At 37.5% G+C, this 12,507-nt stretch overlaps 1 protein-coding gene across 6 annotated transcripts in view; it reads right to left on the reverse strand.

Moving 5' to 3' along the window:
* The window catches only part of Fndc3b (fibronectin type III domain containing 3B), a 341,149-nt gene that overhangs the window by 132,333 nt on the left and 196,309 nt on the right, over positions 1-12,507 (reverse strand). For all 6 annotated transcript variants that reach the window (XM_074073772.1, XM_074073773.1, XM_020176870.2 and 3 more), the window contains exons 5-6: positions 7,850-8,093; positions 4,388-4,678 (exon numbers count right to left, since the gene is read on the reverse strand). In XM_074073772.1, coding sequence (XP_073929873.1) covers positions 4,388-4,678; positions 7,850-8,093 — 535 coding nt within the window. The remainder of the gene's footprint in view (positions 1-4,387; positions 4,679-7,849; positions 8,094-12,507) is intronic.

A 12,507-nucleotide genomic window follows, 5' to 3' on the forward strand; every position in this document is an offset into this window, starting at 1 on the left:
GGCTGACCATTATCCCCAGTGAAGGTTTGATTTTTAAAAAAATCAAAAAAACCGACCAACCAACGATAACAACAACAAAAAAAACCATGAAGCCAAAACCAGCGAGAAAATTCTGATTTCACAGTTCTGAAATGAAGTCTGGGGATCTCTACTGTTTGAAGTTCCATCAGTGCTTCTGAAGCATTTATTTCACTGAGAAGACCAGGATTCTAGAGTAATTAATTTTCTCTATCCTTTTAACAAATGTTTTATGTTAACATATGTTCCTCGTTTTTTTAAGGCATGCTTAAGTTTTATCACAAGACTAGGTACAAATTTAAAGTTTGCACCCCCACACAACTTTAAAGCATTTGTTACTAAAAGTAGCAAAAGCATCAATAACTAGACTGATGGAGTGGCTCAAGAGGTAAAACGCCTGCCTACCCAAGCGTGAGGTCCTGAGTTCAAATTCTAGTACTGCCAAAAAAAGGTTGGGGGTGGTAAATTACTAAAGAAGATTCTCTCTACAGTGAGGGAATTATGAAGCGAAAATACTGGCCACTGGCTTGGGGATATGGCTAAGTGGTACAGCACCTGCCTGCCATGTGCAAGGGCCTAGGTTCGATTCCCAGCACCTCAAGACAAACAACAACAAAACAGCTTTGGTCTCTGGAAATGCAGAACATGGAAAGAAACAAGCCACGTGCTATGGTTAAGTGTGTATCCTATTCTTCTACAAATCACATATGTGAATCATACTAGTGTTAAATTAACTACAGTTTAATATTAATCAGATGGTTCTGTGAACTTAAGAATGATCTAAGATGCTTATGTCCTGGCTACCAAAGTCAGATGCAATAAACTCAACCAAAACGATATGGGAGATTGTTTTCATTTACAAGAAAGCAGAAATAAGCCACATTCTGAGGCAGACACCGTGAAATATTCATGAGCAACAAAATGTACTACAAGAAGAAGTGCTTTATTCTCAGGGAAGAGCAAACAGGAGATGGTCCAGAGACAGCCCAGGTATAACGTGAGACCCTATCTCAAGAATAACCAAGAGTGCTTTACTGCTTGCCTACTGTGCCTCGTTCACATTTCCCTCATTGCACTGACAGCCAGGAAGCTCAAAACTAAATATATGGCCCACAATAAGCAACACTACAGGAATCTTTTATGCACAACCTTACTCACAGCTCCATCTTACTTGTCCTCAAATTCCTCTAATACTGATTTATTACTTTTGAATAGACTTTATTTTTTTTAGAAGATTTAGGTTCACGGCAAGAAAGAATAGAAGGTATAGAGCTCCTAAATATACCCTGCCCCTTCTTAGGCTCAGTCTGCCCTACTGTCAACACCCCCCACCACAGGATGCTTCACGGTCCATCATTATCATCCAAAGTGTTTAGTTTACAATAGGGCTCACTCTTGGTGTTCTTCGTTCTATGGGCTTGCATTCACAATGACATGTGTCCACCATTAGTATCATACAGATCAGCTTCACTGTCCTAAAATTCTTCCGCACCCCGCTTCCCCTCCTAACCTCTGGCAACCACTGAGCTTTTTAATGCCTCTATAGTTCTATCTTTTCCAAAATATCATAGAGTTGCAATCACACAGGATGCAATCTTCCCTTGTCTTCTTTCATTAGTAGTACAGATTTTGTTTCCTCTGTAGCATTTCATACTCCATTTTTAGAACTTAGTAACCGTCCATTGTCTGGATGTACCAATTTATGCACTCACCTACTGAAGGATATCTTGGTTGCTTTTAAGACTTAGCAATTATGACTAAAGCTGACATACATGTGAAGGTTTTTGGGTGGACTTAAGTTTCAACTCATTTGGGTAAGCAGATATTTTTTATCCAACATGCAAATACCCTCAGATCCTTACCGAAATGACTAGAATATGTACAATAGTACTCCATCTGATTCCTTGTTCCATGGTTTAAACCATGTGCAGAGAAGCACTTGAAGTGATTTTGAGAAGGGAAAAGGAACAAAAGACCAACCCGGACTGAGCTTGTCTCTCTGCTTTCCATCATGAAGCATGTGCTTCACAGCCCACAGAAAAGTCATCCTACCCCTATCCAACAAAAGAACATGTTTTCCACACAGTAGCCAAGGGGTCAGGGCCTCAAAGCAAGTGTGCACTCTCTCTCTTACATAAGGTAAAAATATCAGAATGCTTATGAACACATGTATGTTAGCAAATATGTCAGTATAGATGTCAACACAAACCCAATTCTTCACTTATGAGTATAAGAATAGTGAACTATACAGCAGCTCACACATTTAGGTACAGGAGTTATGGAATAGCTGCACATATAATGAAGGGATTTGCTTTTATAAAAGTTAATCCATAGCTCCATTAATTTTTGTGCTAACTTAAATCCTACTTCATCTTCTTTTCCTTCCCCTGTATTATTTTTTTTGCCTCTTGATTTTTACTTAAATGTACTTTAATCTGCCACTATTATATGTATCTATGTCATATACCTTAAACTCGTTTTGGTGTACGGCAGGACAAAAAAAAAAAAATGAATCAAGGAGGCAAATATTAAAATCTCCTAAGCATCCTGGGCAACATAAACATTCTATTTGGTTTTTTTTTTGAATGAAAACTCTCAGGACAACCTATTCCTAATTTGTTTGTGTGAATTCTCTTATATAGTCCATGGGTTAAACTCAAACGTGGGTAATAAATAACCCGTTACACACAAGAACCAAAAGATCACATTTTATGTACTAAACATGTGTAAATGTTATATGTCACTCAAAACAAAATATTTTTAAAGTAATAAATTAAATTCCAAGCTTAGGAATTGTGGTATCATGTGACTAAAATTATTTTAATGCAGTGGGATATGCCTGCTAGTTCCAACTATTTGGAAGATTGCCCTGGCCTGAGAGTTCCAGATCAGCCTGGGAAATGTAGCAAAATCCCTACCTCAAAAGATGAAAAGATTATTTTACATGACAGACGCAACACCTTCCCTTAAAAGACTCTTGAGAGCTGAGTGTGGAGGTACATGCCTGTCACCCAGTACTCTGGGGGCTAAGGCAGGAGGACGGAGCATTCAAGACCAGCCTGGACTATATAGCAAGACCCTGTCTCAAAAAATGGAAAAAAAACATTAAAAAAAAAAAAAAAAGAAAAACCTCTTGAACATTGAATCTTTTTTATATAATACTTGTTTACATTTTGTTTAATTGTAAGAATAATGCATAACTACAGAAAATATGGAAGATACAGAAAACAATAAAGAACAAAATTAAAAGGATCTATAAAACTTTCACATTTCACTGTATCTTACTGTTTTATTCCTCAAGCCACAACTCACTCATTATAATAACATGGAAGGAAATTATGCCAATCTTTGGTTTTGCCAAATTTTCCTCTTCCTGTCAGAGGATCACATTCCCTAGACAAGCAAACTTACAAACTCCCACCTTTCTCATTCACAAATGCATTCTCACAGATGCAGTCCCTGTTTCTCCCTGGGTGGGAGGCAATAAGGAATCAGAGGCTTCAGTAGGTGTCTCACTCATCTCTTGTCTGGCCTTTGACAGTTATTCATATCTTAGTCAGACATTGGTGCCTAAAAACACACTTCATCCAGCCTCCGTTGCTTCACTTAAGTCAGTCTTGTATATGCCTGTGAAAAAGGCCTAGCTTTTCCTTTCCTCCTGCAGTATAAAGCAGGATGCCTCGGAATCTCACCTAAAAACTTCATTTAAACACACCTGCCTTCCTCCCCCAAACCAATAATCCTTATCTACAAGATGATTCTACAAATAGTACATGCTCTCCCAAGCTGAAGCCTCTCGGTCTGTACTCAGTGAGCTTGATTCTTCCAGCTCATTCTTGGTCTATGAATACTTCACCCAGGATGCCAGAGGTAGCAGTGCATGAGAGCTGATGCCCGAAACTAAACAGAAATATAGTCCAGTCATGGAATGACAGATTTCACTACAGGGTGGAAATAATTACGCCCGGTTTTACAAGGTATAATTATTTTGCAATTTAACCTGGCCCCATGCTTGTCAGAAAAATGGTTCTACATTGTATTGTTTCTATACCTGTAAATGGAGAGGGAAAGGACAGAAACAGACTAAATATGAAAACATTCCAGATACTTGTTACTGAGATTAAGCAAAAAGTTACATGGCACACATGATGAAAAAGTAGTATTTCTGCCATGAAGTATCTGCAAAAATTAAAGATTCAATAGTCTTTCAGTACTAAGAAACAGATCACAGAGGTCCACCCTACTGTTCCTACTGTTCAACAACAGAAAAACCAACCAGCACAAAATGATGTTCTTGCATGAAAGATGGTTCCTTTTGGATGCCCCAACTCCACAATCCATCCTTTACGGCAAACACCTTGAGCATTACCTTGCAATTCTGAATCATTCGACTTTGGACTGCTTCTTGCTCGCCGCTCTGTTTTCTTGATTCCTGGTCCACCCCCACTGCCACCTCCTCCGCCTCCACTGCTTCCTCCACTGTGACCCTTCCCGTAGCCATTGTACACCGTGGTGCAGTTGCTTTTGTAGATAGAAGATGGGGGACTATTGAGGCGGTTTTGGCGGTCAATCTGGCGGTCTTTCAGTTTTTTGTGCGGAGGCTTGCTGTACTGGTCCTCTCGGGTAATGTAGCTTGACATTCCATACAGTGGTATAATTTCTAAAATGGATGAGATGACAAATGCAAAGTCAGTCTACTTTTTCAATAATAAATTACTAAGAGGTCAAATGACCTGATTGCTCAAGGAAGAAGCCTAAAGTATTACTCACACATTATTAAAAAAAAATACTTTTAAGAAAATGCTATATATATTGTATATGTTTAAAATATTTCTATTCATTTCTAATGAATTAAGGGATAGGAATCTGAGGTAAGGGATAAGAAATCTGTTGTGCTTTGAAATTTCCCATAAATTACAGAGAAAAATGAAGAAAACAAGGTTGCCCTCAAAGAGTTCATAGTCAAGGTGAACTGACAACTACGTTTGATTTTGCCCATCCAAATGTTTTAGTTGCAATACATGAAAAAGTCAGAACACACATACAAAATACCCCTTTTAACATGCACTTAGAATCAAGACATTTAAAAGTTTACTTATCCTGCTAGACACAATAGTTTTCTATTGCAAAATACATAGCAACCACAATATAAGGAGTAGTTTGTGGCATCATAACAAGCCAAAAATTGAAGAAAATTACTAAAAGAATGAGAAGTGAAATTGTCATTCAAAATAATCAAACACAAGAATCAGGGGAAAGATTCAAGGAGGAAGCATGGGGGAAAGACAAGCCCTTTCTGAAATCTAGCGCCAAACATAATAAGCTGTGCTTTCCAACTTCTCTATTGAAAAACAGGAGACAAGGCCAGAGTGAGTCTACCTGACTTGGCTATGTACACTTTTTAAGCAGCACAAAAGAAAACAGCAACCTACAATATGATCTTATAGGGAAACTTTTATTTCATATCTAAATTTTTAAAGCTGATACTGAAATGTAATTTCAGCACCAATAAAAATGACAATATATAACATAGCTATTGGGTCCATGTATCTTTATAATTAAAAAAAGCATCTTCCATATAAATTACAATCCAAATCTGAACACTTCTGAGAGTGAAAAGGAAAGATTTGTCAAAAGGGAAGACCACCCTTAATTTCAGACAGAAGCAGGGCTGTCCTGGGTTCACCAGGAATTTAGAAATACTATATACAATCTAACTGATATTTCAGTTCTCAATGGTAAATCTCCTCTTTTCATTTTCTTTCTGCTCATACAGCTAAAGGAAGACCTTTAGGAACTGAATTTTCACAAGATAACCTATTATACTAGAGAAGACATAAAACAAATACAACCCTATTCAGAGACTGTGTGTCCAAATAAACTATTTCAAACATATCAGGTGGGTGGCAAATGTTCTCATGCTGCAACGCGTTACATTGGAGATCGAGAATGTTCACCAGGGACCTAGTATGATAATCACTTAAGACATGTTGAGCACATTTTAAACTCTTAGAGTTTAGTAAATTGTTTAAACTGCTTTTAGGTACGCATTGAAAATGAAGGTAAGAGACTACCTTGCAAATTTTTTTAAGCAAAGATTTTGTTTTACTACTGTTAACTTGAAATTAAGGAAGGTACTTTTATTTGTATATTATTGTTCAGTGTTATTTCAATAAAATTAGGTCAAACTATACTATGAGATGAAGAGACTACCATGCTTTTTGTCTAATTCTAATGGTGATTGATAACTGATTGATTGATTGATTGATAGGTGCACTGGGTTTGAACTCAGGGCCTCACGCTTGCTAGGCAGGCACTCTTACCACTTGAGCCACCCCACCAGCCTTCTGATGGTGATTTAAATCATAGTGTTCCCTGCCTAAAATTATAAAGGATGCCATTAACAATACGGTAGCTATGTGGCATCCTAACAGGCTGCTAAAATAGGGCAGGTCAGACATTCATCATCAAGCAATGACTCAGTAGCCACGAAGGTTCATAATGGCATGATAGCTCAGGTCCAGCCAGAAAACAGGCAAACGCTCAAATATTTAACGAATAATATCTCAAAATACTGAATGCTTTTCAAAAGCTTAACTAAATTTTTTGTTTTTTCTAAATTTTTTAATATTATATACTCATTACTTGATTCTTTTTAGTTTATGTCACTAGGAAAAGATCAAATTAATAGGAAGTTATTGATGCTGCTGGTGCTGGTTTCATGTTTTGCCATCATCTCTCCACACCCTGTTATGAAAGCACCTTTTATTTTGAATTACGCTTTCTGACTACTAAAAACAAAAATTAACCAATCAAATTCTATCCTAATTGACAGCAGGATATTTTACTTAAAATACTAGTCTCAAAATTTTCTTTTGTTAATAAGAAAAAAACAACAATGTGGGATGAACATATGGGGAAAAAACTGATATTGATAAAGAATGTGAGAAGGTAACTTGCTCAAAAATTTGACAGTATAGCAGGTATTTATTTCTCGTATAAGAACCAGTGTAATAAATGTTCAAAGCAGTAAAATGCTTCACTTCATGGACTCAGAAGAAAATCCTTTTACAAAGTCCTAGAGGTTGAAGACTAATTCTTGCCACTTATCTGGCTTCTTAGTATCCATTTTGAAAGAGAAGAGCTTCAGACTAAACTAACACCAAGGCCAAAATTTTTTTTAAAAAGACACAATGTCCATAGCTCTGAGTCTCCTTTCATTTCAAGGCAAGTATTTGCCTAACAACCAGTGAAACTGCGGCTGTGTTAATGGCTAGTCTCGGAAGAAAAACAATTCAGGATGGCCACGTCAATAGGATTTTTGAGTTCTGCCAAGATAGATCTTTCAGGAAACCCAGAGGATATTGAGACTTTACAATCTTCTAACATTCAAAATGGGGCACAAAAAAAATTCAATTTCCCTTCTACTGTAGACCATACAGACACCAGCGCCAAAGAAATAACGTGCCCCAGTTCCGCCTCAGGCCCTTCCTGCAGAAACACACATGAACACGGTGTAGGAACACATGACGTGCCCGATCGCTGCCTCTCTCCTAAGAGAAAAAGGAGCCACACCATTCCGTGGCCTTTGTGATGGAGGCAGAATTTGGGGTAAAAAGAAAAGAAAGAAGAGAGTGAGGAAGGAAGGGATGGACGGAGAGAGGAAGGCATGGAGGGAGGGCTGTAACCCATAAAGCAATCTTTCCAAGGCACAATTTAGGACAAAGGAAGCTAAGAATTTCCACCAGCTAGATCCCTTTCTTCCATGATTATAGAAGGAATCTGCATACCTAGATTCAACAGCGCCTGATGCCGGCCATAATCTACTCACCTTGCTCGCCGTATATGGTAGGGGGAAGGTGGTGCTGAGGGAAAAACTGAGGCGGCATGTCTCCAGGTACAGTTACAGGTGGGTAGTAAGCCGTGTGTGAGTTCTGAATAAAATGCGGGTGGTGAGTCAGGTAGGGTGGTAGGTGATGAGTTGGTGACATGGCTGAGGGATAGCTTGGGGGATAACACTCAGGAGACTGGGGTGTGACCACCACCCGGCGGACTCCAGTACTGTCTTCAATCACCTGAAAAAAAGGCAAAAGGACAGGCTGTAACATACTGTGGCTATGCAAGATCTTAGTAACTTCCCTGTTAATTATAATTTTCTTTTTCCTATTGAAAAAAAATGTCTGTTATATTCGGGTTTGATTATTCAACCAGTTAAAATGAGTTCTAAAATGAGTTATAGAAGTAATAACTTTTAACTGTTACAAATTTTAAAGATAAAATATCTGACAACCATCTGATTCTGATTCCATAAAACTTTCTGGAGGACCAACAGCTTGATAATAAATCTTGTTTTTGATGTAAACTTTTCTCTGGCTTCATCCAAGACAAGGGAATTTAATGTGCTTAAATGGATCTTAGGAATAATTGTGAATATATTTATCAGCTCAACAGTTTTGCAGAAAAAGGCTTTCTGGGCCATGTGGTGTTTCCAGGACTGGGTTCCCAATCTATCTATCTGACAATGTTCTGCCCCATTCCTGCCTTAGTATGCACAGCTCCACAATCATAAGGACTTTCTTTAGGAAACACTGGGAACACTAATATCAGAAGCCATAAAAGTGTCCTAAAGGTCATTTTATTTGGGACGTCAATATGGGTAAAATGAAAGGATTCTGACCAATGAAAAATGTGAGCAATGTCCTATCAAGATGGTTACCTTTGCTTCCAAGATGCCCTACTGATACCATGAGTGTTGTGCAGGAAGACTGTACTAGGGTGACCTGCTCTGAGGAGGGTGAGCCAATCAACCCTATCCACACTTTCTCCAAATGCTTTTTGATTCACTTGAGGAAGGCAGCTAAGGCAGTGCAATACCAATATTTATTGCCTCTGTAGCCAACATCATGCTCTAAGAGCAAATAATTTTGGTGATGTACAAGAAAAGAAATAGCTAATATAACAGCCACTATGCAAAAGGTAACTCTGGGAGATGATGCAAAAAATGAGAGCACAGGAATCAAGGACATCAAAGACTTGCAAGACTGGAGGGCAGAAGGAATGGCCCTTGAGTCAGAGACTTGGAAGGAAGAAGACAGAAGACTGACCCTGGGGGAAGGGTGTACTGAGCCTGACTAGCCTGAATGAGTCCCTGGATTTGATCAAAAAAGGGAAAAAAAAGAAAAAAGAAAAGAAAAGGGGAAAAAGGGGGAAATTTGGAAGTTAGGACTAGGCTACCAGACACCAAAAATTGGTCTAATCAATTATTTAAGGCAATCAGGCATACACTCTGACAGGATGTTTTATTTTTTTAAAAAATACATTACACCTCAGGAAGTTGATTATAGGTCAGAATAAAATGATTTAATCGTCTCTAACAACAACAAAAGCACTCTATACTTAGCCTCATTTAAAAAAAATTGCTAAAGTCAAACTGGCAAGTCTATCAATGTTTAGTCTATATTTTAGTGTACAAGATAAGCTAATGTGAATTAATAGCCATTAATCCATTAAGAAAACAAAAATAACTATATTTTTAATGAACCTATTAACATAAAAGTTTCTACCATTTTAATATTCCATTAAATAAAAAATTTACTCCTTAAAATTAAAATTCTGATTGATACTCCCCTGTAGAGCTTGGGACAATCTTTTCTGTGTTCTTGAATAAATGTAATCTCTCTGAGCCAGGTGACCTAACACATTAAACTACTTGGGAACATGCAGCTGCTAAGTTAGAAGTATATGTACAGCAGTATTTAAGCCATGACACTGGAAAATCCCATGTGTGAAATTGATAATGGTCAGCAAAAGACCTTCTATTTTATCTGAAATGTAGACCATAAATATGTTGTTTTGCCTTGTATAGTTTTAGTACAAATGCTATGGATTACTATGACCATCTCATACAAAATGCATTATTTTAGTATCATTCTCCCTCTCTACTTTCTTATAGCTATTAAGAAAAAAAGGAAGGTTTATTACAGATATTTCTCCTTTATAGAACGTTCAATCCTAGAAGGTCCACAGAAACAAAGTATTTTCTAGAAGTTTAGAGCCTTTCTTATCTCATTAAACACAGACTTCCAATAGTTCCAGCAGCATGGACCTCACTGATGCAGGAAAAGAGGACAGGCACTCACCAAACATGAAGACCGCCTTCCACTTTTACACAGTTGTAAAGGCAACAATTTGTTTTTTGGGGGTTTTTTTGCTTTTTTTATTTTTTTATTGTTTTATTGTTTTATTATACATATGTGCATACAAGGCTTGGGTCATTTCTCCCCCCTGCCCCCACCCCCTCCCTTACCACTCACTCCGCCCCCTCCCTCTCCACCCCCCTCAATACCCGACAGAAACTATTTTGCCCTTATCTCTAATTTTGTTGAAGAGAGAGTATAAGCAATAATAGGAAGGAACAAGGGTTTTTGCTGGTTGAGATAAGGATAGCTATACAGGGAGTTGACTCACATTAATTCCCTGTGCGTGTGTGTTACCTTCTAGGTTAATTCTTTTTGATCTAACCTTTTCTCTAGTTCCTGGTCCCCTATTCCTATTGGCCTCAGTTGCTTTTAAGGTATCTGCATTACTTTCTCTGCATTAAGGGCAACAAATGCTAGCTAATTTTTTAGGTGTCTTACCTATCTATCCTCATCCCTCCCTTGTGTGTTCTCGCTTTTATCATGTGCTCATAGTCCAACCCCATTGTTGTGTTTGCCCTTGATCTAACGTCCACATAGGAGGGAGAACATACGGTTTTTGGTCTTTTGGGCCAGGCTAACCTCATTCAGAATGATGTTCTCCAGTTCCATCTATTTACCAGCGAACGATAACATTTTGTTCTTCTTCATGGCTACATGAAATTCCATTGTGTATAGATACCACATTTTCTTAATCCATTCGTCAGTGGTGGGGCATCTTGGCCATTTCCATAACTTGGCTATTGTGAATAGTGCTGCAATAAACATGGGTGTGCAGGTGCCTCTGGAGTAACCTGTGTCACAGTCTTTTGGGTATATCCCCAAGAGTGGTATTGCTGGATCAAATGGTAGATCAATGTTTAGCTTTTTAAGTAGCCTCCAAATTTTTTTCCAGAGTGGTTGTACTAGTTTACATTCCCACCAACAGTGTAAGAGGGTTCCTTTTTCCCCCTGCATCCTTGCCAACACCTGTTGTTGTTGGTGTTGCTAATGATGGCTATTCTAACAGGGGTGAGGTGGAATCTTAGTGTGGTTTTAATTTGCATTTCCTTTATTGCTAGAGATGGTGAGCATTTTTTCATGTGTTTTCTGGCCATTTGAATTTCTTCTTTTGAGAAAGTTCTGTTTAGTTCACTTGCCCCTTTCTTTATTGGTTCATTAGTTTTGGGAGAATTTAGTTTTTTAAGTTCCCTATATATTCTGGTTATCAGTCCTTTGTCTGATGTATAGTTGGCAAATATTTTCTCCCACTCTGTGGGTGTTCTCTTCAGTTTAGAGACCATTTCTTTTGGTGACCAGAAGCTTTTTAGCTTTATGAGGTTCCATTTATCTATGCTCTCTTAGTTGCTGTGCTGCTGGGGTTTCATTGAGAAAGTTCTTGCCTATACCTACTAACTCCAGAGCATTTCCTACTCTTTCCTGTATCAACTTTAGAGTTTGGGGTCTGATATTAAGATCCTTGATCCATTTTGAGTTAATATTGGTATAGGGTGATATACATGGATCTAGTTTCAATTTTTTGCACACTGCTAACCAGTTTTCCCAGCAATTTTTGTTAAAGAGGCTGCTATTTCTCCATTGTGTATTTTTAGCTCCTTTTAAAGACAACAATTTGTTTTCAACATTTTATTCTTAATTTCTAGAGTCCTATAACAGAGTACCTTATAAAATGTCTGTCAAAAATCACTAACAAAAAAAAATCCAATCAAGGGGGAAAAAAGAAACAAAAAGAGATCTAGAGCTGAAATATTCTCTGCTACTGTATTTTATAAGAATATTTGTACTACTTTAAAGATTACTAAATGTCCATCTGAAGGATAAATTACTCTTCATACACACACACACCAAAAACAGGTTTCCAGTTAGAAAATTAAGTAGCTCTTGAAATCACAAATTGCCTACACATAAAAAAATTTTGTTTGACAATCTGTTTCAATGACCCAAAATTATTCTGTGATATGTGTGAAAGATATTTCCATGTACATGCATACTGGGGTATTTTCATGAACCTGTTCAACCAAACCCAGGCCTATCTTTCATTCCAAAAAATGATACACTAATTTTAAAATAAGTACAAACATATCAAAAGTATGTATCAATATTTTGCTTACTGTTTTTTCATAACATAAGCTACAATATATTTTTGTTATTACATTCAGTTGTAAACTATTACTAAAGAAATTATGCCTATGTGTCACCAAAGAAGAGTAAAATCTGAGGAGCAATAATAATACAAAAACAATAAGAAAGTTAGGAAGTCATGGCAATTACATGCATTATTTAATAAAGGTGG

The sequence above is a fragment of the Castor canadensis genome, chromosome 5 (assembly GCF_047511655.1).
Source record: "Castor canadensis chromosome 5, mCasCan1.hap1v2, whole genome shotgun sequence".
NCBI lineage: Eukaryota > Metazoa > Chordata > Mammalia > Rodentia > Castoridae > Castor > Castor canadensis.